Genomic DNA, 24,790 nt, shown 5'->3' on the forward strand with positions numbered 1-24,790 from the left:
ATGGGAAAGGGCTTTACGTTTCGGTTTGTTTGGAATAAATAGAAGAATAACTGGGTAGTTAGCATGAGCAGTGATAGCCACCAAGAACAGAGCGCCACCTACAGAAACTCAAAGTTCATCAACAGAAAATCCAAGGAGAAAGACGTCACAGTACTGGACACACTGTTTGATTGACAGGTGAAGAAACACCACAGCAATGAGCGCTTAGCAACAAAGCTGGAGAAATGAAAAATTATCACTTTAAATTAAATTTACCACTTTATGTTAAATTTCAGCTAAGTGACAGTACTTCTACTTGAGTAGGATATTTTAGTATTCTATTTTAGTACTTTAGTACCTGTAGCTTTCTCCATTACAACATTGTTTGTTCTTGCCTCTCTTTATCCCATCCATAATTGCCTATAAATCAGTGCTGGAGTGCAATCCAAGAGGATCAACAGGAGTGACGTAAAAGGAGGACGTAAAATATCTCACCTGTACCACCAGCAAGAATTGATGGCCGCATCAGTGTCACAGTAATGACAAGGCATGGGGTTCACAGCGATGGGAGAAGGCTGTTTTTTGACACAAGCCGTTTTTTTTTTGTTTTTTTAAATCAGCCCGGTGCTTTACGGAGGCCATCAGCAGCAAATCGAAACTCTTAAAGAAGGTCATGGTTAGCAATGACAGAGGGAATGGATTTTCCTCCCTGTCTCTGGGGTAGTGTGGGGAAGCAACAGCAGGGGACGAGGAGAAGGGCTGGAAGCACCAGTGGCAGACAGCAATGAAATCCCAGACCATGACTGAAGAGTGTAGGGTTGAGGACACTGTTCTTATTACCATTGATTGATTGATAGATGGAAGGACAGTAGCATTTCTGACCACAATTTGGAGGGAAGGAGGAAGCATAAATCCACAATTTACATTCAGTAACATGAGTAACACAGCTATTGGCCATACTTGGTTTATGTGTTATTCAGGTTAACCTGTTTACATGAACTTTAGTAACTTGTGATTGAGTCTCCCTGTTTCCATGAATAAACCAGTAAGAGAATATTCCCCCTCGCTCTTTGACTGACCAATAGCTTATTTCTAATACATGGGAAAGAAATGATGATCCCAGTAACAATAGTGAGCACTGCTCCCTGCCATGTTTTTTTGTTTTTTTGAGTGCAGACAGCGAAATCCAAAAGTGATAGTAATATGCTTCCATGTCACAGTAACCCGAGTAACAGCCAAAGTACACAGTAACAGCCAGTAACAACCAGGCACCTAAACTGGGTTTCTCATAATCGGAGTATGAGCTTACCAGGGTTATACCAGGTTACTTACTTGTAAGTGTAGCCACTATTGTTGACTTTAGGTTTCATTGCTTTATGGCATAGGGTAATACCACTTATCAGCCTTCTGACGTTGTTCCCTAAACACATTCAATCTTTTCTGTCTGCCACTTTCTCCATCTTTTTCCCTCACTCTTCCTTATCCACGCATTCCCTCCTGCTGACCATTGTTTTTACCTTCCAAGAAGAGCATATCTCCTCTTGCTGAGGGCTGTCATTTTGTGGACTGAAGTGATACCTCTCCTCACTCTGCCACCTCCTGTTCTGTACTGTCACGTGGTAAGCACTGTCTTTCTGTGGCAGGAAAGGAAGAGAGAAATGTTTATTTTCATTAGAATGATTAAAGCTCTATTATGTCGCTCTGTCTGTCCAGGTGTGAGGAGAACTGTCTGACCTGCGATGGCCCCGGGACAACTTGTACCAAATGCAAAGAGGGCTACAATCTGGTCAGCAGGACTTGCATTTTGAATGCAACCTGTAACAATGGTGAGTTTGATTACGGAGTAGCACACAGAGGAAGGAACAGCAGCCTGCATGTTCACCAACTGCAGGAATTCTCATAGTAGAGGACTTTCAGGTGACATAACACACCCTCTGACGGCCATATTGGAGGTCCTCAGTTCTTGGACAACAGTGACTGTGAACGGCTGATTGTGTTTCTAAATGTACAACTTTGCCATCTCAACAGAACCGAATAGACATAGTTAATTTCTGCATTTTGACCTACACAACAATCTGTTTCAGGTATCTCTTTTTCCAGCCCAGTTGGTATATATTTAGGTATTATTTCTGCACAGCCACTTCTCCAATGGAGCTCCATTACAGCGGCAGACATGGTTGCTGGGAGATTTGTGATGCAGAGAAGCCTCTGTAGAGACTGAGAATGTAGAAGTGATTGTCACAGCTCTAACAATGTGGTAGCTGTGACTTGTTTCATCCCTAGAGGGGTAAGTGCCACATCTGAAAGGCTGTAATTGGCATTAACAAATGCCTTTCTCTGACTATCCTTCAGCCTTTTCAGAGCGAGGCTGTCAGCATTGAGACAGCCCACCTACTGGGTCATTGTAACTGACTTCTGTCTAAACATGACACTGTCTAAAAATGACACAGAAATGAACCATTTACACTGTCCCTCTCTCATGTTCTTCTCTGAGGAACGGGGTGTTATTGCACTGGTTTGAATAAGCAGGCCCTGATCTGGAATGGCTAAGATCGCACATTGAAAAAGCTTTCATAGTGAGCTTAGATTTGATTTAGGTACTTCAGTGCTATGGTTTAATTTTATGACTTGGCTTAAATGCAGGTGCGTCACTAGAGTTTGAGTTAGACCCTGCTGATTAAAGCAATAGTTCACTCAAAAATGTTGTCATTATCACCCTCATGTCAGTTGAAACACTGCAGTTTGTATTATAGGTCTGCAAGCCGCACCTGCAAGCTTAATACTTTTCGGCTACTGGTTCGGTTCATTTTATACACCAAAGTTTGCTGGCTGGGTGGTGTTTGGACACCAATTGGGGCCAATCACAGTGCTTAAAAATTGCACATCAAATGCACAATCAAATGACAGGCGCATCTGTTGCGGGACCTGCCGTCCTACCGTCCCCTGCAGACCTCTAGTTTGTATGTTAATATAACACACAGCGAGTTAGCAGCCTTCTCCAAAACAACTGGAGTGAAGGGAGTTTCTGAGTTCCAAAAAGGGCAAAAAATGACCAGAAAATTAAGGCCTTAGTTTAATTTAAGCGATTTAGCTGGGATAACAATTCCCTATGAAATAGATTATTATTAGATTTTTTTTTATACTTTATTGATGAAATTAGATTAAAAAAATGATAAAAATGTATTTTAAAATGTAACTGTTCAGTTTCACAAATCAAATACGTTTTTCTCAGTTCAGTTCAGTCTTAATGTATGAAGATCCCTGCTGTCTGTTGTACCTCACAAGACAGCACAGACCCCTAATCTGCGATGCCATATTGACGTAAAGCTCCATAGAGACAGAATTGGAAAACATGGAAAATGTGACTTCAAAGGCATCGAATGATTTTCTGGGGACAGGGACACATTCTCTGGTTCAGAACTTGTGGCACTACTGCAATAGAAAAGTTTATAGGGGAGTAGAAGTTCTGACAAACACGCAAATCCACAAAGTCAGCCTGCCATTTATTGTCAGCAGGATGATGTCCAGTAGTATGATGTCAGATAATACTGAGTAATTTGTTAATTTCAACAAATAAAGTGCTATTTAAAATGCTATTTTCATTGAGGACGAGGCTCTTTTATGATAAATTGAAGGGCGGGAAAATGAAAAGGCAATTTATCCCCTTACCAAAGATAATTTATATTAAATGGATGTTTGAAGCACTCTATACATGCTCTAAAACATTGTATTTGAAGCCATTTGTCATCCTAGGTAAACTATCTATTTTTAGTCTTGGCAGTAACTTGTGGAATAGTATTTTGCACAATATCAGGGTATACACTGCGGCTTACAGATTGCAGACACTCCAGCAGTGGCAAGTGTGAGGTCGCCATGTTGAAAAGCTTCATGTGTAGCTTGGGCATATAACAGTTTCTGTATTCAGATATGCCATGTCATCCTCTTGGCGGGACAAGAAGATGTCAACTAAAGTAGAAACAGACATGGCAGGAAAAGTATTCCTTGACGTGTGCACTGTTTTGAGAGTCTAGCTTAAACAACCCTAATAAGCTGTCTGGGAGATTTAAAGACATATAGTTGGATGTCTCACATAGAAACCTTGTAAAATATGCAAACAGCAGAATATTTGAAGCTTCTTGTTGGCCTTGTATTCATTCCAATGTCCTTTTTTTCAGGATTTTCCCAAGGTTTTTTTTTCCACATACTATAGTGTTCCACATACTCAGTTTTGGGCCCCGCGAGGCTCCCTGTTTGGATCTCTGGCTGTGTTTTCCAATTGTGTGCTGTAGGGAGAGGATGTGATTTGAGTTTTAAAAAGCCAGAGGCTTTTACTGCAACACCAAGAGCAAATCAAGATAGTCGGAGAGGGAGAGGGTGAAGGGGTGGCAAGAAACGATTGGCAGGGCGACAACAATGTTACTTTGAGTAAACAGTGGCTTGTTTGGGCTGACCGCACCACCCGTGATGTTATGTAATGAAGCTTGAGGTCCCATACCCCAGCTGACTGTCCGTCCTCTTAAAGGAATACACAGAGCTTTTGGGGGATTGTCTCATTGGTCAACTTGGCTGTTAAGTGATGAGAACATCAACACCAAAATCATCCATGTGTCCCCGGTAGATCATTAGCTCCATGCTAACATTTTAGCATACACTATGTTGAGTGCAAAAAGAGACAACAGCAAACATCATTGCAACAAGTACACAAGTAGTACATTAGGCCAGCATATTGACATTCCTTTAAAGGTCTGTTGAACTTTGGTAGTATCTTGGGTTGTGTAGCTTCCTGGACATGATTTAACCCCAAAATCAGTGATTCTCTGTTATCTGTTGCTCCGGTAGAGGAGATTGGTGAATTGCGTTTTTTTTCTCTCTCCATTCACTGCCATTGTATGGAGGAACAGGACTTAAAATCCCACTTCTAGCACATAAATGAACATGAACAAAGCAGATTCTGATAATATATAAAAAAACTACTCATTCTTGTTAGTATAAAGCATCGTTTGAGCCAGGAACACACCCAGTGTTGCCCACAAGCGTTGCAAAGTGACAGAGCTTTTGGTCTGCATGTTTCATAAGAGTTGATTTCGTGCCTCTGGTCTGATCTTTCCAGCGGACGAGGTGTTCTGCGAGATGGTGAAGTCCAACCGGCTCTGTGAGAAGAAGCTTTTCCGTCAGTTCTGCTGCAGAACCTGTCTGATGGCCGCATGAGGAAGCCACCGCCTCCTAGCTGTATCCTCCCATGTATATTTCTCTATTACTTTAAGTCTGTGCTGGAGAGAGAAGAAGAGAAAACAACTGAAGAGTTCATTTCCAAAACACTTTATATCCATTTTGAAAAAATAATCATTACCTGATGTTAATCATTCAATATATGGAGAATGCATTCTGTAAAGATGTTAGTACTGTAAGTTAGCTACCAGCATTTCTAATGTACCAAAATTTGTTTTCATTGTGTGGTATTGATCATATTGTACGAGTAGCTGTCACTTTTTCCAAATGGTGGATATCTCACTTGGGAATGAAACTCTTCAGTTTTATTTCTAGAGAAGGTAGATGTGATTTTCATAAGATATATTTTTTAAAGTGGCCATTTTTGTAAACTATGTGCAGTATGTAGAACATGTACAAATAGTTCATTTTGTACTCTAAGACTGCATCATTGTAAAGGTGCTTTTTACAACTACATATGAAACTCACTATTAGAACCACTGTTTTCATTCAAATGTAGTACAGAACAGAGGTAGCTTATTATCTGCTTATGAGGAAGGATCATTATTGATATTTAGGTCTGTTTTTGTTCCAAAAGCAACAAGAATGTCTATGAAAAAAATAGTTTTTATAGAGAAATCTTAAAAGAAAACACTACACTGTTTCATTTCAAACGCTGTTATTGTACATTTTAGAGTATGCATTTGATGTTTTTCCATTTGTTTCACTGTTTAAAGGACTGAAATAAATATGTACATTGTTTATAATGTCTCATATGTTGTGCTACGAAGTGTATGTGATATTTTTTCATTCCTCATCGCAGTTAGTCAATGTTCCTCACCTCTTAGATGTGATATTTAATCATATTAGTGTCATATAGTACCACACGTTCTTTGTAGTTTGTTGATGTAGTTGATGTATTACTTAAGCTTTAGGGCATATTGTGAAGCAGTTTAACAGTGCAAAGGAGAACAAATCGAATCTTTACTGATTCTTTTCAGCAAGAGCCGACTGTGACCTGAAGATTGCTGTGTATTATTTTGATAGTGCGGCATGTGAATTTGAGCTATGCCAAAGGGCTTTTTTTTTTTTTTTTAAAGATGAAGCTCTTCCAGTCTTCCTCTGTGATGTTTTTTTTGGAGTTTTCCTCTGCAGCTCAGGACAGGCATGCGGCTGAGATTGTTCAGGAACTCCAAAAAGATGTCAGTCATTTGATGAAATTGTTATGGTGTAGAATGTTTTGTTTTATTCATCTTAGAGCCGTCTCGAAGAGGCTACTTCCTCAGTCCGAGAGCACACACTTCTGCAAAGGGAGATGACTTCCCCAGTGATCACTTGTGGTGAAGTGGCCGGACTGTACATGTAGGTTTAGCTCATGTTGCACTTTTTCCTGTTTGAAAAATACATGCTACTAACAGAAATAGAGTTGTTGTGTGGATTGTGTGTTTGCAGCCGTTTCCTCATAAGTGATGACTGACTCAGATAGAGATCAGTATGTTTCAGATCCTTCAGTGACTTGTGTGGGAGCCCATAGTGTTACCTCACGCCTCAATGTGTTGGCTGTAATTGATTTGCTTTAGATCTGCCGTGGCAAAAGGGCTGGCGCTGAATAAACCGCTTCATAGTACCTTGCTGGACTGTTTGTAGGAATATGGGGTTTTGTGTTACTGGGCTTGTTTTGGATCGTGTCAAAGAATTCCTATTTCTATGCTCAATATCTTGTAGCTCCTGAATGTCTGACTTCTCTCTAGGGTTCGAACGACATGGGTTTTTGAATGCCGATACCAAATTTTTGGTTTGAAGCTGCAATAGCCGACATTTTCAATCAATATTCAAAATCTTTCACCATTTTCATGCCAAAAAAATATCCAAAAATGTACAAGTATTCAGTGTTTTGGACACTACTATCTGGGACATTAAAACTCTCCATTAAAACCCATGATGGTGATGATGTCACTGAGTCACTGTTGTCCACCTCCAATATGATCCAGTTTGTTAGATTCAGATTGATCAATGGTTGTCTATGGGAAGCCCTTAACCTGATGTGATTCTAATGAGACATTTAGATCAGATTCCACACAAATATTCACGAATATGTATATCATCATCATCATCATCATCATCATCGTCATCAATGGAGAGTTTTAGTCTCTAGATGGTCTAAATGCTGTTTCAGAGCCTTTTCCACCCTGATGAGAATTCTGATAACTGAATCCTTGTAATATTGAATCATAATAATATTGGCTGTCAGTCAATCCAAAATATTGGAATTAGTATCGGCCTTAGAAAGGCCATTTCGTTGGAAGCCGAGTGTCCCATAAGAAAAAACACAACAGCGGTTATGTGGTGAATGACCTAAGGGTTAAAATCTTGAGATGACCAGTTGAACTGTGATGTGTTTTCTTTTTTTAAATCATCTCAAAGTGTATGTTTGAAACTGTCCAGGCTCACTTAAGGCCCAGTAAGTGAACTTGTGGGTGTTTTTGTGAGTTAAGTGTCCCTTGTGTTTTTCCTGGCAGGGGGGGGGGAATGTGTGTTGGTGATGGTTTTTCCTGGTAATGGTCGAGATACTCCCGATTGTGACAGAGGGCTTTTCTTATCTTTCCCGTATTTGTTTTGCTATTGCGCTACAGGGATTAGACTCTTCCGCATGTGTCAGCTGCTCCGAGTAAGGCGAGTAAGTGAGGATACCAGCTCATTTAAAAATTCATAACAGCTCTCTTTTGAAGCCAGAAACAAGAGAGCTAAGCCTTAATTAAGCCTGTCAGTTATTTGCGGCTCCGCAGAAATGTTTGTTTTCGGTTTTTAGACCGAAATAAGCTTTAATATGTGGTTGTCTTATCGGCTCTGAATGAGAAAACATTCTCTTATCTCCAAAACATCCCCCTGGGTCTCCTTGCAGCCACCTTTACAATATCAGCTCCAGATTGCACACGCTGGATAACATCAGTCTTAAGTCTTAGTTTCTGGTTTCTGGTTTTGGGAAAGAGTGGGTGATGTTTGCAATTAGTGATTAGATTGTCCAAGAAATAAATGAATTGAGTACTATTCCCTTTTGAGACTCCCCTACATTGTTGAGAGTAATCAAAAATAAACCCCAGTGTGCCTGAGACGAGTCACACTGAATGATTTTCAATTAACATCTCACTATACCTTTCATATAAAGCACTGCCTTGCATTTCACTTTTATGAATGTTAAACTTTTACCAGTGAACACATAATGAAGTGGGCTGAAGCTCCAAAGTGTGACATGATGGTAAGTAAATCAAGAGTATCTCCTATAGAAATATAGATCTTTTTACTTGCAAAATAGTTTACCCACCATATTTAGGATATAAATTAACAGTACATGTGATACTAAGTAGCATCAAACTGATGTAAGTTATATGTGAATAAGATATTTTAAGAGATTAAAAGGATACATTTATGCTTTCCTGAAAATATTGATTTTGTTTATATGATGATCTCTGGCTGCAGGTCATAGTTTACTCATGTTTTTATTTACAACTACATCACTGAAACTCTGAATTTCCAAATTTTACACTCAAATTTAGTGCAATGGACAAAACCCTGCAAGAAACCCTATTGCCCTCTGCAGGCATACTGGAAAAGGCTCTTTACATCTCCACAGAACACATTTTAGGTTTCTGATCCTTTTCTCACTTCTTTGAATTTTACCTCGTGAGCCCATTTAACCCTTTCTAACATCCAAAATACCATGTGAGCCGCGTGCGCCTCACTGCTGTATATTTACTCCCGTACAGAGAGATGTGACTCACATATTGATTCATTTGCTGAAAGCCTGTTCACGATGTAGCTGTGTGGCGGTGATAACCGGGTTGTGGAGATGTCTGAGTTGCTCCATGGTGACCCGTCTCTCGGTCTGATGAGCGCTATCTGATTAGGGAAGTCTCAAAGATACAGTTGTGATCTTATTAAAGTTAGTAATCTGTGTCCGTCTGAGGCCCAGTTCACTGCAGAGGGAATATAGACTCTGTTAGAGGTGCCGACGCAGTTCCCCGAGATCAATGACTAAGCCAAAAAACATTAGTGCAGATAGACCTGTGTGGCAATGTGCCCCGACTATAGCTACCGTGGGGAAAATACAAAACAATTCTTTCCTGACTATGATTAAGCTGTCAGTGTCTGTCTTTCAAGTTCTTGAGTCAGTTAAAGTTGCTACATTTATCATGCATAAATTATTACCACATTCATTTTGAGACATTAGTATAATTACCGTAAACAAACGAGAGCATCACCGAGAAGCATGTCACTGCATTTTACATTGTTTCTCCACCTGGTCAGATTTGGCGGGAAATGCTGAATTGCTTTATGGCACAAAATATGAAGAGGGCGCGGTTTGTCCGTTTAGCCTTCAAAATAAAAGCGTGAGATTTTAAATAGGTAGAAATACTGTTTTAAACCAATTACTTTGTATTTAATCGTCAAATTCAATAAGTGAGCACCCATATTCATGTTTGATGTCCGCTTTAGTCTCTGTTCTGTATGTATTCTGCAGTGTAATATATGCAGTGTTTATAGTTAAAAATGGCACATATTAAGTTTGATAAACACTAGAACTAACGATACCACTGGCGTGATATAGAGGCTACCAACTGACTTGACAATGGTCTCATTTATTTATGATAAGTATACTGACTATGATGTATTGATGTTTAAAAATGCTACACATCACATCTTTAACTTAGTACCAGTACCAATCAAAACCATTAGTTGGACTAAAGTCTTTAAGCAATAACTCATTTTTCCCCATTAGACACCTAACTTCCTTCTGTGTGGAGAAAAAAAAGGCAGAAAATAAAGCCACTTTACTTCAACTGTGACATGATCTCCATGACCCTTGTTATCACATTTTAGGAAAGTAAACAATACCTGTATCAATACAGTGGCATCCCTTGTCATAATTAATTTAAAAGTATTGATGTTTAAAAATGCTATACTTAGCACCTCTGGCACTCTGAATGTTACACTTGACTGCCATCCATCACTGCGTTGTATCTGTTGTCTTGCTATCAGACTCTTTTTTTTTCCCATTTCAGTCTCATGCTTGAATACAGTTCAGGTTCCAAATCCCTGGATGAACCCTCAAAGCAGAGTCGCATTTGAAGCTAGAGACACCATGGGAAGCGTATTGGGATCCAGGCAGGAATACTAAAGAGCGTTTGTGCTGGTGAGGCGACGAGGCATTAGATCAGCCCGGCCTGTGCTCTGCATCTGTATGGGTACAGGAGGTTATCGGTGTTGTGGAGCTATCTCCCACTCGCAGCAGCTAAGTCTGGAGGATGAATAACTTGCTAAAGGCTTAGACCAGGGGTTCAGAATGATAATATTAGGGGTGGACTGTTCACTCTGGGAACTTGTGAGAAAATCACGTCAAGTTAAGGAGAGGTTTTAAGATTTCAAGATGAAAGATGAGCGAGATCATAGCGAACCAGACGGTCATATTCACCATTCTGAGATCAATGGAGCCCAGCTGAAGAGGAGTTTAAGGCTTCTGTTATAAATTCTTATCGTAGTGTCAAGTCACTCAACCCTAAGCTATGGCTAAGTCCCTGCATCGAATGTCATTTGCCGAAAAACCTTCCAAACATACTTATTTTTCAACTAAATTTGGATAAGAAAGTGGAGCAATAAATTTAAAAAATGCATTTTTTTTAGATATGGTTTCCAGATTCATTTCCAGCAATTTTGCATGATATTTGCTTTGCTTTTTCACACTTAACACATGTGGACATTTGAGTTTTTGTTTTACAGCAGACCACAGAACACTGATGCCCATGATAGGTTGTCAGTTATGTGGGAGAACGAAGCCCATTACTACACTTTACTCAGTCATTCAGTTGTAATGCTGCTGGTTGGGATGTTAAACTCTGAAGTGACACTCCCTAAAGGGGTTGACAATGTGCCTTCGGAGGCAATTCACAGAACAGCTGCAGTGCAGAAAAACCCATTACTTCTGGAAAATAAGAAAGGGCACCGCACCACACAGCAGAAACTGTTCAGCAAATCCCCCCCTTTACTTTCCAGCAACGGGACAGGGCAAGTGGCTATTCTGAGAGTTAAGAGCTGTGTCTAGTAAACAATACTGTGAGGAACAGAGAACAAAGGCTCCGCACTGTAGGAGGCTTCAGACGGCCCAACAAGTGGAATCTAACCCGTCTGGTCTGTGAGCGACACAGAAATGGCACAGCTGAAGCAGATGAACTCAACTTCTGAATATTTCAAAAGGAGCCTCATAAAAAAACTACTGAAAGAAATAATGAACCGATAGCAAAAGAAATGACAATGTTGTAACATTACTGAATAGTGGGAATGGTCTTTTTCTGTTTCTTTTTTTAGTTATTATATCTTAAAAGACAATAATGTTCTGAGAATTCTGAGAGTCAGAATTATGAGAATAGCTTTTCTATAATCAGAATTCTGACTTTATTCTCAGAACTCAAATATTTTTTTCACGTGGCCCTAATCCTCTTCTGTCATAAAGCTACATGAACACATGAAAAACTTTGAGTCAATATAAGCAATTCAATATTTCAGTTTGACTTTCACACTCCTTAAAATAAGAATGTCCCTAATAAAAATAAGAATAAAAAAATAATAAAAAAATAAGAATGTTATTTGAATAGTGTTAATAAATAATAACTCAAGGTTTAGAGAAGTAATGTTAAAGTCATGCTAATGCCTAAGACTTACCAATCTTGCTAGCTAGCTAGCTAGGCGAGGTAACACTAGGTAAATCAACAGCTGTGCAAACATATCTGTGATGCTTCGTTTGCAGAGCTTAGCAACAAAAGCAGTAGCTGGTGTTGTGTATGCTGTCAGTCATTCATTCTCTAGCGTTGAGTAAGATTTCATGTTGATGAGAAGAGCGCACATGAACGGCCTGTCTATGCCAGTGGGAAAGTCAACATTTTCTGAGAGTTCCGACTCATGACGTTAAAGTGGCCGGGCAATAGTTTCAACATTTGGTGTGACGAAACAACAAAAGAAGCACAATCACTAGTGTCTTTGAGGCGTCCATATGTGTTATTTACAACCAAAACCACTTGAACGCATAGCAAGTTGTACTTTTGACTTCTGAATTCGTAAGTAGGAACTACCGAGGAGCACTTGAAGGCAGTGTCTTCCTTGGATAGCAAGCCTTATATTGGGAAAGCTATACCTATGTAAATCAGGTGAAAACTAGCAGAATGCTACTTACAAGTTTGCCACATGGGAGCGTGTGGGTGAATAATGCAATATTCTTTCTAGCTGTGTTGATGCTGTTATATACAATAGTTTATTTAAGTTTATATTTAACTGTATGATTACTTTTTTGTACTTTCTTGTAAGGTATGAGACCTTTATTTCAAACAAAAGGAAACCTTAATTTGATGGAGTCTATAGGCCAACAATATTAAGCTACAGAAATAAAGCCGAGCTAAACAAAACAATGCAATATATATACAGTATTCAATTCAATCCAATTCAATTTATTGTCATTATACCAGTCCAGTATAACAAAAAGTCTTGCTCGCCAGTCTCTCTGGTGCAACATAAAAACATTAAAAAAAAAATTGTGCAGACACTGACACAGTAAGAGATACACTTTCAAGACAGTTTTTAGACATAAAATACAAAAACAAAATAAGTAAATAAGAATCAGAATAGAAAAGAATTAGAATTAAAGTAATGTATAAAGAGTGCAAGTCGTCATTGGTAGCATTAAGTCATGGGTAATATGACATAGTCATCATGAAAAGTATTGCACAATGCCATTAAAAATTCCCATTATTGCACAATCTGTGTCCATAGTCAGGCTTAGTGATCAGTGTGTGGGGTGTGTGGGGTGGGTGGGGGTGGGGGTGGGGGTCACTAGCTTTACAGCTCTTGGGAAAAAGCTGTTCTTCAGTCTGCTGGTCCGTGACTGTATGGTCCGGTATCTCCTACCAGATGGCAGGGGGTCAAACAGGTGATGACTGGGGTGTGATGGGTCCCTGGTGATGCAACGGGCTCTCCTCAGACATCTCTTGTGTGTACAGGTTTTCATTCCAACAAAATACATGTCAGTGGGTCTACAGAGGCTTTTAAGACAGATTTACCACTGAACTCAGCAATCCTTAGTAATAGTTTTGCAATAGCAAATTGAAATTATTTCTCCAACTGTGTAAAAAAGTGTACACAGCTATGTAAACTCTTTGAATATCAAAATATTTGGGTTGGATGAAGTTGATAACTACCATCTGCCACCACTAGACAGTCCAGAAGCGTCCAGTGTGAGGGGGCGGCCGCGGCTCTAAACAAATTCATGGCATACAGGCGCTTGTCTTTCACTTGTGTCGGTGGCTCTACTTTTTCGCAGCACATGGTTTCATTTCCACCAACTCTGTAGTCTGGCCCTGCTACCTCCCGTCAGTGCAGATTGCTTGATTTATGTCTTTATTATCTATATAATAATAATATTATATATTATTTATAAAGACACAGAAACTGATCAGGTCTTCAAATGCTCATAAAAACACACGTGCAAACACGTAACAAATACAAAAGTGCAAAAAAAATGATCTTATGGTCGCAGTTTGCAATGTTTGCAGTTTTAATTGATTAGCAAGATGCTGAATATCTGGCCTTAAGGAAAGGGAGTCATCAATTAAATGAATTTGAGAAGAGCATGCTAAACACATGCTATGCTTAAAAGAAATGCAGCTGAAGAGTCTCACATCTCAGGTTTGAGCCTGTCTTCCTCCGCACACTAGAGGGCGCTTAAAGAAATAGCGCCTGTTTGTATCAGCACAGTCTGACCTGACCCCACTCTGTCTTCCGGGCGGCAGCGTGTTGGAAATCCCTGGGACGTTTGTTTTGTGAAAAAAGCAACTTGCTAACTTTTGTTTTTGTCGTCGACATGGTGAAATTGTCGGCTGAGCTGATTGAGCAGGCTGCTCAATACACAAACCCCGTGAGAGACAGAGAGCTGGATTTACGAGGTAAATTATCCTCCATCACGACTAGCTGGCTAGCTTAGGTTAGCTTCGCCCGGCGCCCGCCGCTCGCTGTTGTATGGAGAGAAAGGACCCTGAACTCCTTTCAAAAATCTGCCAATTTGATGTTTCCTAATGAACATAACTTGCAAACCTTTGCCAGTCGTTGGTGTCTTCTGGTCATTTCGGCATATATATATAATCTACCAAGCAGCACTGATTTTAGTTAAATTCGCAACGTACGTTGCTGTGAGAATTAGTTCAAACTCTTCTGTACTGCCCACCACAGACACCACGGTGCATTTTGGTGGAAGAAGATTGTGGGATTAACAGAAGAAGCATTATAAAAGTTGAGCTGCATGTTGGATTATATGTATGCCGAGATGTTACCAGTGGAATGTTAAGGATTTGGTTAACCAAGGAAACATTAAACTACCATATCTTTGAGTGTTCGGCGTGTCGTTCTCTGGTAGCCTATCTGCTAACAGATAACGTTTCTCTATGTTTCGCCTTTACAGGTTACAAGATCCCAGTGCTTGAAAATCTTGGAGCTACTCTTGACCAGTTTGACACTATTGACTTCTCTGACAATGAGATCAGAAAACTGGACGGCTTCCCTATGCTCAAAAGGCTCAAAACGTTGCTCATGAACAACAATAGGATTTGGTAAGTTAGAGCCCTACCTTCTGTTCTCTACTAGGTCACTTTGAACTACATTAAAAAAATCCCAACATTCATACTTTGAATAATATGAATGTTTTATGAAGGTTCCATTGCTCAATAAGGCATACGCATAATCCACCAAGCAGCACTGATTTCAATAAAATCTTAGCTTTCAGAATTGGTTTGCCTGTTATTCCCACAATCTTCTTCCACGAAAATACATCCAGCAGTGTGATCCAATTCTCAACGTGGAAATGCAATTAAAATAGGTGCTGCTTGATGGATCATCTGTATCTGAAATTACCAGAAGGGCCAAATAATTCAGAATAAGTCTTTGTTTTACTAGGTATTTATGTTTGCTGATAAGCATTCAGAGTTAATGCTTCATGCTTGTAATCTCTAATTGTCTCTGTACAGTCGCATTGGAGAAAGTCTTGAACAGTCTCTGTCAAGTCTGACAGAACTGATTCTCACAAGCAACAACATTCAGGAGCTGGTGAGTCAAATTTCAGCAGACCACTATTTCAGGGCCAGCTGATCTGATTCTCACATGCTTTTTCATTTTTGTAGAAGATGAACAAATGATGCATTCATGTATCTGGCTGAGTTCCAAGTTTTGTATTTCTCCATTGTTACTCTGTCCTTTTCATCTTTAGGGTGACTTGGACCCGCTGGCCTCAGTGAAGTCATTGACCCTGCTCAGGTAAGACTTCTTATGAAGATAATCTGTGCTATTGGATGCTGTTTCGCACGGCCTGATTGTGACTGTACACCGTTGTAATGATTTCATTCATTTCCAGTCTGTTAAGGAATCCGGTAACGAACAAGAAACATTACCGGCTCTATGTCATCAACAAAATCCCTCAGATCCGTGTGCTTGACTTCCAGAAGGTGAAGCTCAAGGTAAGTGCAGATCAGCAGGGTTTTGGAGAAGCCTCAACAAGGAAAGGCTTGTAATATCCAACTCTGCATGGTATGGACAAAGTCATATTGTCATTATTTTTAGATATACTATAAGGCTGTATAGTATTTCTAGATCTGAGGGAGGTGTGACTGATTGTGGATATTGTGAAATGTATCGAAGAACAATCGCCTGTTGAATGAATAGAGTCCTGATGGATTGTGTGTATGTGTTTATGTGTTTGCCTGCCTGGCCTTGCCCCTTGGATGAAGGCTCGCTGTGTAATGATTTGAGAGTTTTCATGTTAACCGTGTGATATCACCATAGGAGCGCCAGGAGGCGGAGAAAATGTTCAAGGGCAAACGGGGTGCTCAGCTTGCAAAGGATATTGCCAAGCGAACAAAAACGTAAGATGAAAGTCCTTGTTGGACAGCAGCTCCTCAGAATCACTGGACCCTGACTGGTGGATTTGGTTGAATAAATGCACAATATTTCGGCCCCACCAATCACTCTCACCCATCTGCCGTGAATTGGCCTGCCACATTGTTAAGTCCAAAGCCACAGCCTTTCACCACAGTGTTGCTCAGGACTGCTGTCTGTGGACATTGCCTGTTGTATCAGTTTATTTGACTCAAGAAAAGATACTACACCTGAGATGTACTACACTGGTTGAGAGGTCAGAGAAGCACGTGTCTGTCCATGTTGTCTAACTGCGGCACACTGGTTTCAGGTTCACCCCCGGTGTGGCGGCGCAGCCTGAGAAGAAGAGGACAGGCCCGTCCCAGGCAGATGTGGAAGCCATCAAGGTTCACTACTAGCTGCTTTACTTGACAAATGTTGGGAAAGTGTTTTTGGGGTCTTCGATGTTTGAATCTGAGGGCTGAACTTCCACTAGCTATGTTTCCATCTTTTACGCAAACTTTTAAAATGTGAAAAGCATTAAAAAAGCAAAACGTGAATTAGGTGTGATTCTAAGTTTAGATGTTTCAGAACATCCAAAAGTTCTGACTTCACTACGTTCACAACTTTTGAGGTGTACAGTTAGAATCATGCCAAGCCCACATCATTTATTCAACAGAAGTTTCTAGCACTATTGTAAATGTTTTTTTATTGACAAAAGCATTTTACTCAAGCAAACGTAAAAACTTTTTTGCTAAATTTTATGGAATTTTGCTGTTTCCATTCAGCTTTTCTAGTTCTATACATCATAATTGCCCCCCCCCCCCCCCCAAAAAAAAAGCTTGGAAACCAAGCTAATGACGGATGTATCATGGACACTTTCTTTCTTCGTAATCTGTTATAGGAATGGACCCGCTATGGATACATTTGCCTTTAGTAGGTCCAGAAATTCGCTGTATATTCTACAGTGTAGGATATAAAGAGAGTTTCTCACATTCATGCCAGTGGTTTCGGTTTAGATCAGTGTGTGTTTGTATTTCAGAACGCCATCGCTAATGCGTCGTCCTTGGCAGAGGTGGAGAGGTTGAAAGGCATGCTGCAGGCTGGTCAGATCCCCGGACGGGATGTCAGACAAGGTCAGTACCAGCCAGACACTTGCTTCAGACAGACTGTTGTATTTTCACCGCAGCCACCGTTGTTGTTTTGAGTTTTTATCACCTCTATTTCCGGTTTCCCTCGGTTACAGTTGCGTCTTTACTCTTCATGTGCCCAAAGTGGAGTGTAAATAATGGAACATTTTGTTTGGTGCTCTCTCTGTTATACCAGGTCCAGCCGGGATGGTTGAGGAGGAAGAAGAGGAGGAGGAGGAAGAGAACGAGGCTGGACAGATGGAGCAACATGTGGGCGAAGGTGCTGGAGAGGAGGAGATTGACGAGGAAGGGGAAGGGGAAGAGGAAGAGGCAGAAGAGGAGGATGATGATATGGATGAGGATCCACCGGTTAATGGCTCCTGAACACCCGGACAGCAATTTTTATGTTTTTTTTGTAGGTTTATATTTGTGTTGAACATACAAGTAACAATGTTGTTTATTTTGTGAGATGGGATACATTAAAATCTTTTTTTTAAGCAATGTGTGCTGGACCAGTTTGTTTGACCAGTGTATTTATTGGTCAGTTGATGTCCAGTTGAATCCAGTCCGCCTGTAAATGTCCTGGATTGTAATGCATACATGTATAGATTTTTTTTTTTTTTTTTTATCATTGAGGAAATGTTTTGTCATTTGAATTGGATACCCTCTGATATTCAGATTTTTTCTATCATGTTTTGCTTTGCTATGCCGTTTTGGTATTTGACACATTTCAATATCAAGGCATAAATAAATTCTGTACATTCTCAGTGTGTGGAATGATTTCAAATTGAAGCTGATGAACAGTATGTAAATTCAAGATGAATGAGACAACACAAAAATCCAATGAAATACATAACATGGAGAATTTAAATCTGACTTTTATGCCTGGACCAACTCTATACTAGTTTTACATCATGTGTCCCTCTAGGATTGGACAGTTTTCCCAAACTCTGATATTGTGCTATTTGAAAGTTAAAGTTCTGCGATATTTCACGGATGTTAAAAAACTAAAATGACCAATTATTATTCACTTAGCATATGTTTATTAATCATCTAAGGCAAACTTATTTAGTAGAAGTGCTGTTTAATACAGACTTTTGTGGCCTCCAGCGGCCATTTCGGGAAATGCATTTTAGGGTTTAACTGCATGATTTCCTGGCTTGTAATTTTTTAATTTTTTTCCCCACGCGCGTGTACGCATGCGCGTACGTGGTCGCAGCTATTGCGAATTCGCGCTTGTTGTACATACTAAGTATAATTCCGTGGGAGAACCTACTTTTACTTCATTGAGGAACTAAGCTATCGATAAAATAAAGAAAAAAGGCAATTTCCAGAGGGGTGAATTTTGAGGGGGCGCTACACAAGCACGGCATAACTTTTATACGCATCATGCTGCATTCACATGTTACATGTCCTGTAGGAAATGTACTAATGGTGAAAGAAAATACAGTTCATTTCACCTCTCAGATGGTAAAAACTACTAGAAAATACAGTTCACCCCACATTTCTGTTAGTAAATACTAGTATAAAATAGTGTTCACCTCAACTCTCAGCTCTCAGCTGGTAAATTACACTAGAAAATACAGTTCACCCCGGCTTTATAGTTTGGTAAGTACTGCTATAAAATATTGTTCGTCGAGTTTTCCCACAGGACTTGAACGCAGCATGAGGCTAACAACAACACGTCACCCTACTGCTCTGATTGGAATAGTTTAGCATGCTAGCTAATCTTAGCAAAGATGGTTGACACACGAAAGAGTCACCACGACAAATAAGAACCTATAACATTAGCTATAGAGCAGAGAACTCAAATTAACAGTGTCCAACTAAGTGAACAGCTGTTATTTTGTCAGAAATGGAGGATGTGGAGATTGTTGATGTCAATGACGATGACGTGCCTCAAGTGGAGAAGGCGCCCCTCGAAAACCAGGATTTGAGCTTCCTGAACCAAGCTGGTACTTGAGATGTATCGCTTAACTTACTTTAGCTAACGACATTTTACTATGTGTGGTGTAGTCTCTTTGGGTTGGGCTTGATGGCTGTTTGGTTAACAACAGGTAACAGTACAGACTAGCATGCTAGCTAGCACTGTCTATATTGAAATAGACTATCTTCAGTTTAAATTAGCCTGCCTGTCTAACTGTTCCCCCATGTGTACACTTAATATAGCCTATTCCATTGATACATGCCATTAAAATCTGGCAATTTAACATTGGGTGGTTTACCGTTACCGACAAAGATGCACAGCTGGGACAACATGACGCAATACCTGTTCTGAATCATTGGGGTCCTCTATTGAATTCGGCATACATGTATTAGACTAAGCAGAATTTATTTCAAGCAAATCTATTTTTCGCTCGTTAATCCCACACTCTTCCTCTAAAATAAACCGTGGTGGGTGGAAGCAAGAACTGTGAACCAATTCTAAAAGTTAAGATGTTGTAAAAAGTGCAGTTTAGTGAACAATCTAGATGCCGAATGTACCGGAACACCCTAATTAGACCCGCAGGGTCTGAGTCACGGTGTTTACTTTTGCCAGACAGCAGAGAGGCGTGATGTTTCTCTCCATGCTTACTTGTTATCCTGAAAAACCTAGTTGTCATTTGAAGATATGAACTGTTTGCTCCTGCCACCCACAGTAGGGGACGTTTTGGCTCAGTATGGATGGTACCTGCTGGTTGTGACTGTGCTGGTCTACCTGCTGATCCAGCATCTTAGTAAGAAGAGAGCCAGCCGGGGCAACAGCAGCCCCTCCCCTCAAACACAAGGTGAGTTGTCCATTCATCTTCAGCACAATGACATATAACACTAATAGCTGTTTGTACTTAAGTTTATCATTTACCAAGGTAGGAATACTGTCAAGGGGCTGTTGGTGCCATATATGCTTCAGTCATGTCCTACAGGAAAGACGGTGTATACAAGCTTCCTAGTTGAACACCATTCACCTCAGCTTTCAGGTGCTTAATAATACTAGAAACTCCCATTCACTACCCTGTTTCCTCTGGCCTCCTGAATTCTGATGTCACCAACAAGGAAATGCCCATGGTCAAGTGTAGAGAATAGAGAATATAATATATTCATGTCAAATAAAACTAACAAAATTGAATGAATTGTGGCTTAGGACTAATGTTGCTCTAAACTAATTTAGTGACCTTCATCTAATAATTTATCACATTTGACCAAATAGTAATATCTTGTCAGTCATCAGTCATTGCTCCATTAATTTTCTGCATATGCATGGATTTGGCCAGTTATATTCATAGTATTCCCATGATGTCACATGCATTTCCTACCAATATGGCGCTTTACAATACACACAGCTCATTGGCTGTGTTTGTCATTTGATTGTAATCACCTGTTAATTTATAACAATCACCTGTTATTTTCCTACCAAGATGGCCGTGTGGTGATCTAACAGAATACTATGAATTAGATGCAGGTCCTTTGCCATAGTTAAGGGTTCAGTGAATCAACACCCTTAAGTATTGAATGGAATAGTGGGAACTCCCTGTAACATTAGTTTGATCATGATTTGCTGAGAGATAAGTATGTCAGTGTCACAAAGGAACCACCGTCACTGCTTAGTTGTGTAGACTTAACCAGTATAAAACTGCATGTCCAGTGTCATGAACTTGATACTGACCACCTAATGCCATTTCTTGCTTAGATCCAGTGTCCGTGGTAAGAAGACAAGAAGGCCTGGAAGCAGCTAGGAGGAGGATGCAGGAGGAGTTTGATGCCAAAGCAGCGCTATTCAGAGAAAAGCAGAAACAGGTGAATTTGAGCAACACAACTTTTGGCTCTTATCAGGAAGATGATCGGCTGTCACTGATGTCACATCTGAAATGGAAATGTATGTGTGCCCTGAGCAGCTAGAGGAGGAGAAGAGGAGGCAGAAAATCGAGATGTGGGACAGTATGCAAGAAGGAAAGAGTTACAAAGGAAATGCAAAGCTTCCTCAGGTAAGAGTCAAGCTGAGCATTATTGGAATAATGTAAAAATGTAACGCCGTCTTTTACCAAAGCTGCTTTGATCTGATGAATGTCACTGTAACACTGCAGACTGAAGAGGCGAGCTCATCGACCACGGTGCTGAAACCAAAGACGGACAAGAAGTCGCTACGCGATGCTGGTATGTAGTTACTTATTTCTTCATGAAAAGACAAGACATTTATCAACACACTCAGTCAGCTTATTGTCCTTTGCTGTATTGTTTTAAACTGTGTTTTGATGTTGTTTAAAGTAATAATCCATGACATTTTCTTGATAAATGAATAGCCATGTTGCTCCTCTCCATCTCTGATTGATATAACACAATCGTGATTCAACGCTATATCCAGTTCATGAAAGCTTTTCCATTTGCTGTTCTAAACACCTGGTGTCTGGTAGCTCTTTCTGGGGAAAAATCCTCTGGAAAAGAGGAAGTGACTTTATGTTTACAGTATGTTTGGAATCAACAGAAGAAGAACTGGGTAGTTAGCATGAGCAGTGATAGCCACCATGGCTGAACAGACAGAGAAAAGAGAAACTCAAACTGCATCAACAGAAAATCTAACAGTATTCTTACGGGTTTGAAGATCCTTGACAGTTTGAGGATTTGAGAACAATAAAACAAGGCCTTAAAAGCTTTTGACAATGAGTGGATTTCATTGAAAGTACTTGATTTTTTAAAATGAAATCATCAATACGCCTCACGTCTCTGGACTCTCCATCTCTCCATCTCTCTCCATCAACACTTCACTTCCTGAGGAAATCCCTGTGATGGATGTTTGTGTTGGTACAGCAGCAGTGTTCAGTTCAGGGTTAGGATGAGGGTTTGTGCTGGAGGAACAGCGCCCTCTTCCTGTTTTCTGCTGTAAAGCAAACTAGCAGATGTCACACCAATCTAAACTGCTGTGTAGAGGCCGGCGGTAATTATACTAATGTCTCAAAATGAATGTGGTAATGATTTATTGTTGGTAAAAAGCTATGCATAGCACCTAAACTAATTGAACACCATGTCCCCAAACTTTTTTCCTGGTGTCCTTTTTCTTATTCTGTATCCTATAGTTTGAGAACTTTCATTAGCTATGTTCAATCAGAAATAGTTTTGTCAGCATTGTTTCTTTATTTGGTTGTGAAATTAAATCTTTGACCTTTAGCCTCCATACTTTCCTGTGTGTGTTGCAGGCTACAATCCCCTGACAGGAGACGGAGGAGGGTCCTGCTCCTGGAGACCGGGCAGGAGAGGACCGTCATCTGGTGGATGAGGTTAAAGGAGGTTGGAGCCACTGGTCTGTGTGACCGCTGAACTCTGACCCGCTGACCTTTAACCTTTGACATTCTGAACTACACACTGACCTACTGAACGAAGCTGCCAACTCTTCACTAAGCCTTCACCCCTACTGATAGAGAGGTTCTTTTTTTTTTTCCCCTTTGCCCCACCCTCCAGCCTGCTGTTGATTATTTTGCGTTAATAGTACAGTTTGACTGCTGTACTGTTTTATTTGCTGCAGTAACTGTAATCATAAATCATTTTTGTGCTGTTGCCTTATTAAGAACCAAACCTGATTTCTGTCAGTCTTCAATCATCCTAGTGAGGGGCGACTGTGTCGGCAGTGTGGAATTTAAAGCTTCTAATGATGTCATTCCTGTAAATGGTAACATAACCAGTGGGTTTGGCTGATGAATTTCAGAGTCGGTGTGTTTTTTGGTTTAGTTTTTTTTTTTTTTTAATATATATATTTTAATATCTTTGTCAATGTGTACCACCAATAGCTTTAGAGTAGATATTGCTACAGCAATGCTCTTGTTGTAACTGGTGGACATACCATTAAATACATCAAATAATGAGTTGAGATTATATAGTTGCTGAGATTTTGATATTGATCTGTCTGTTAAGATAGAAGAAGGGAAGACCTAAGTTGTTATGCACATTTTTACACAATAAAGATATTGTCGTCTCTATTTTTTTTTTTTTTTTTGTGAATCAGCTGGGGCTCCAGGAGCACCCAAAGGTGGTGTGCTGGTACAACACACTCCCCAACTGCAGAGCCATCAGAGTCGGATCAGAATCATATTTAGAATTATTGGCCATGTAAGTTTGCACATGCAAGGAATTCAACTTAGTGGGTTGCACATGTACATCACATTTAACATAACACAAAAATGAAGTACGTATATAAAAAAAATTGTAAATATAAATTGAGGGAATAGGTCTAAGTAGTATATAAAAGAAAGTACATAAGTAGGATATATAAAAAAAAAATTAAAAATCCACTGAAGTGAGTAATAGAAAAAAATTAAATGTTTACAGATCTAGAGAATATTGCACTGGGTTGTGAGGGGTTTTAACACTGCATGGAAAACAAACAGCTGTACACATGAGTTGGAATGGTATAAACGGTGTATAAAAAAGTATAAACACATAACTATACAGCCAGAACAGAGTTGAGTATAAGAATTGATTGTAGTAGTAGGTGTAGATGTTGGATACCAGCAGCTGCTGCCAACATTGACTTGAGGGATAAGAGATTTAACAGCACCAGAACCCCCACTTGAATACACACACACACACACACACACACACACACACACACTGACTAGTAGGCCTATATTAGCCTAATGGTCCTATATTAGCCTCAGTGCACAGCAAGCCTAAGCTGTGGAGTCTCCAGTTCAGGCTGATCCCCAGGCTGATGTGGCCATTGACATTGTATGAGAAACCCATAATGTAGGCAGTGAAGTTAAAGAGGATGATTAGCTCATACGTTAGGAATTAGGAAGGAGTTCCTTGATATCTTAGCAGTGTACCAATGTATGGGAAGGGGGTTCTTCAGCAGAAATAATGATTTGATATCCCTAAGCATATCCAAATGCTGCTAGAAAGGATACAGGCAGCATTGTGTAGTGGATGTTCTGTGATTCTGCTTGTGCTGTTTGAGCTCAAAGTTGAGGTAACATCATAGAAAGTACTATCGCACTGATGTAAATTATAATGTATTACAGAATTGCATCAATGGACGAATCACCTGTTGACTGTCTAACCAGTAGGGGGCGACAACGTCCTGCGATATCCAGGATTGATGAGGAGTGTGCGTTAATTTCCAATGAAAAACCGAGACCGCGTGCTCTTGGTAAGGCCGAACCGCTTCTTTTGCGTGAGAGAGAGAACTTGGGTTACACAGTAAGAACCCAGTGTGTTTAGCAGGATAAATCTGTGTTCATCCACTCCAACTGTTCAGCCAACTGTCAGTCCGCGGCGCTCGAGACCAGAGGAACCTGGCTGTGAGTCGTGCTGCGTTCAGGCACATGGGGAAGATGGGAGATGCAACTCTCCTACTTGAAAGCACCGTTCACCAGGGTTATTATACAGCCTGTTTAAAAAGTATACATTTTTTAATACATTATTAATACTCACTGTATGTGTATGGATACAAATAATGTTAAGTGTTTACTATTATCAATTGAATAAAGTTAAAAAGTAAAAAGGTAAAAATTACTTATTATTATTATTATTGCCTTTCAGCAAAATGGCTCCAACATTATTTTTTA

The 24,790-nt window shown here is 40.0% G+C and overlaps 3 protein-coding genes across 3 annotated transcripts in view; all 3 read left to right on the forward strand.

The window, feature by feature from the left end:
* The window catches only part of pcsk6 (proprotein convertase subtilisin/kexin type 6), a 51,504-nt gene extending 46,317 nt beyond the window's left edge, over positions 1-5,187 (forward strand). Inside the window, exons 20-21 of the mRNA XM_071908910.2 lie at positions 1,693-1,805; positions 5,090-5,187. Coding sequence (XP_071765011.2) covers positions 1,693-1,805; positions 5,090-5,187 — 211 coding nt within the window. The remainder of the gene's footprint in view (positions 1-1,692; positions 1,806-5,089) is intronic.
* An 8,810-nt stretch (positions 5,188-13,997) lies between these two features.
* Positions 13,998-18,025, forward strand: snrpa1 (small nuclear ribonucleoprotein polypeptide A'). Its single transcript, XM_071908915.2, has 9 exons — positions 13,998-14,171; positions 14,684-14,831; positions 15,246-15,324; positions 15,485-15,531; positions 15,629-15,731; positions 16,057-16,136; positions 16,460-16,535; positions 17,171-17,264; positions 17,455-18,025. Exons 1-9 carry the CDS (start codon positions 14,090-14,092, stop codon positions 17,640-17,642), a joined length of 897 nt encoding a protein of 298 aa, XP_071765016.2. The 5' UTR covers positions 13,998-14,089; the 3' UTR covers positions 17,643-18,025.
* Positions 18,026-18,705: 680 nt separating this feature from the next.
* Positions 18,706-23,203, forward strand: selenos (selenoprotein S). Its single transcript, XM_071908916.2, has 6 exons — positions 18,706-19,213; positions 19,898-20,026; positions 20,926-21,032; positions 21,131-21,220; positions 21,320-21,389; positions 22,427-23,203. Exons 1-6 carry the CDS (start codon positions 19,114-19,116, stop codon positions 22,504-22,506), a joined length of 576 nt encoding a protein of 191 aa, XP_071765017.1. The 5' UTR covers positions 18,706-19,113; the 3' UTR covers positions 22,507-23,203.
* Positions 23,204-24,790: the final 1,587 nt, after the last annotated feature.

This window comes from Centroberyx gerrardi, chromosome 1 (genome assembly GCF_048128805.1).
Source record: "Centroberyx gerrardi isolate f3 chromosome 1, fCenGer3.hap1.cur.20231027, whole genome shotgun sequence".
NCBI lineage: Eukaryota > Metazoa > Chordata > Actinopteri > Beryciformes > Berycidae > Centroberyx > Centroberyx gerrardi.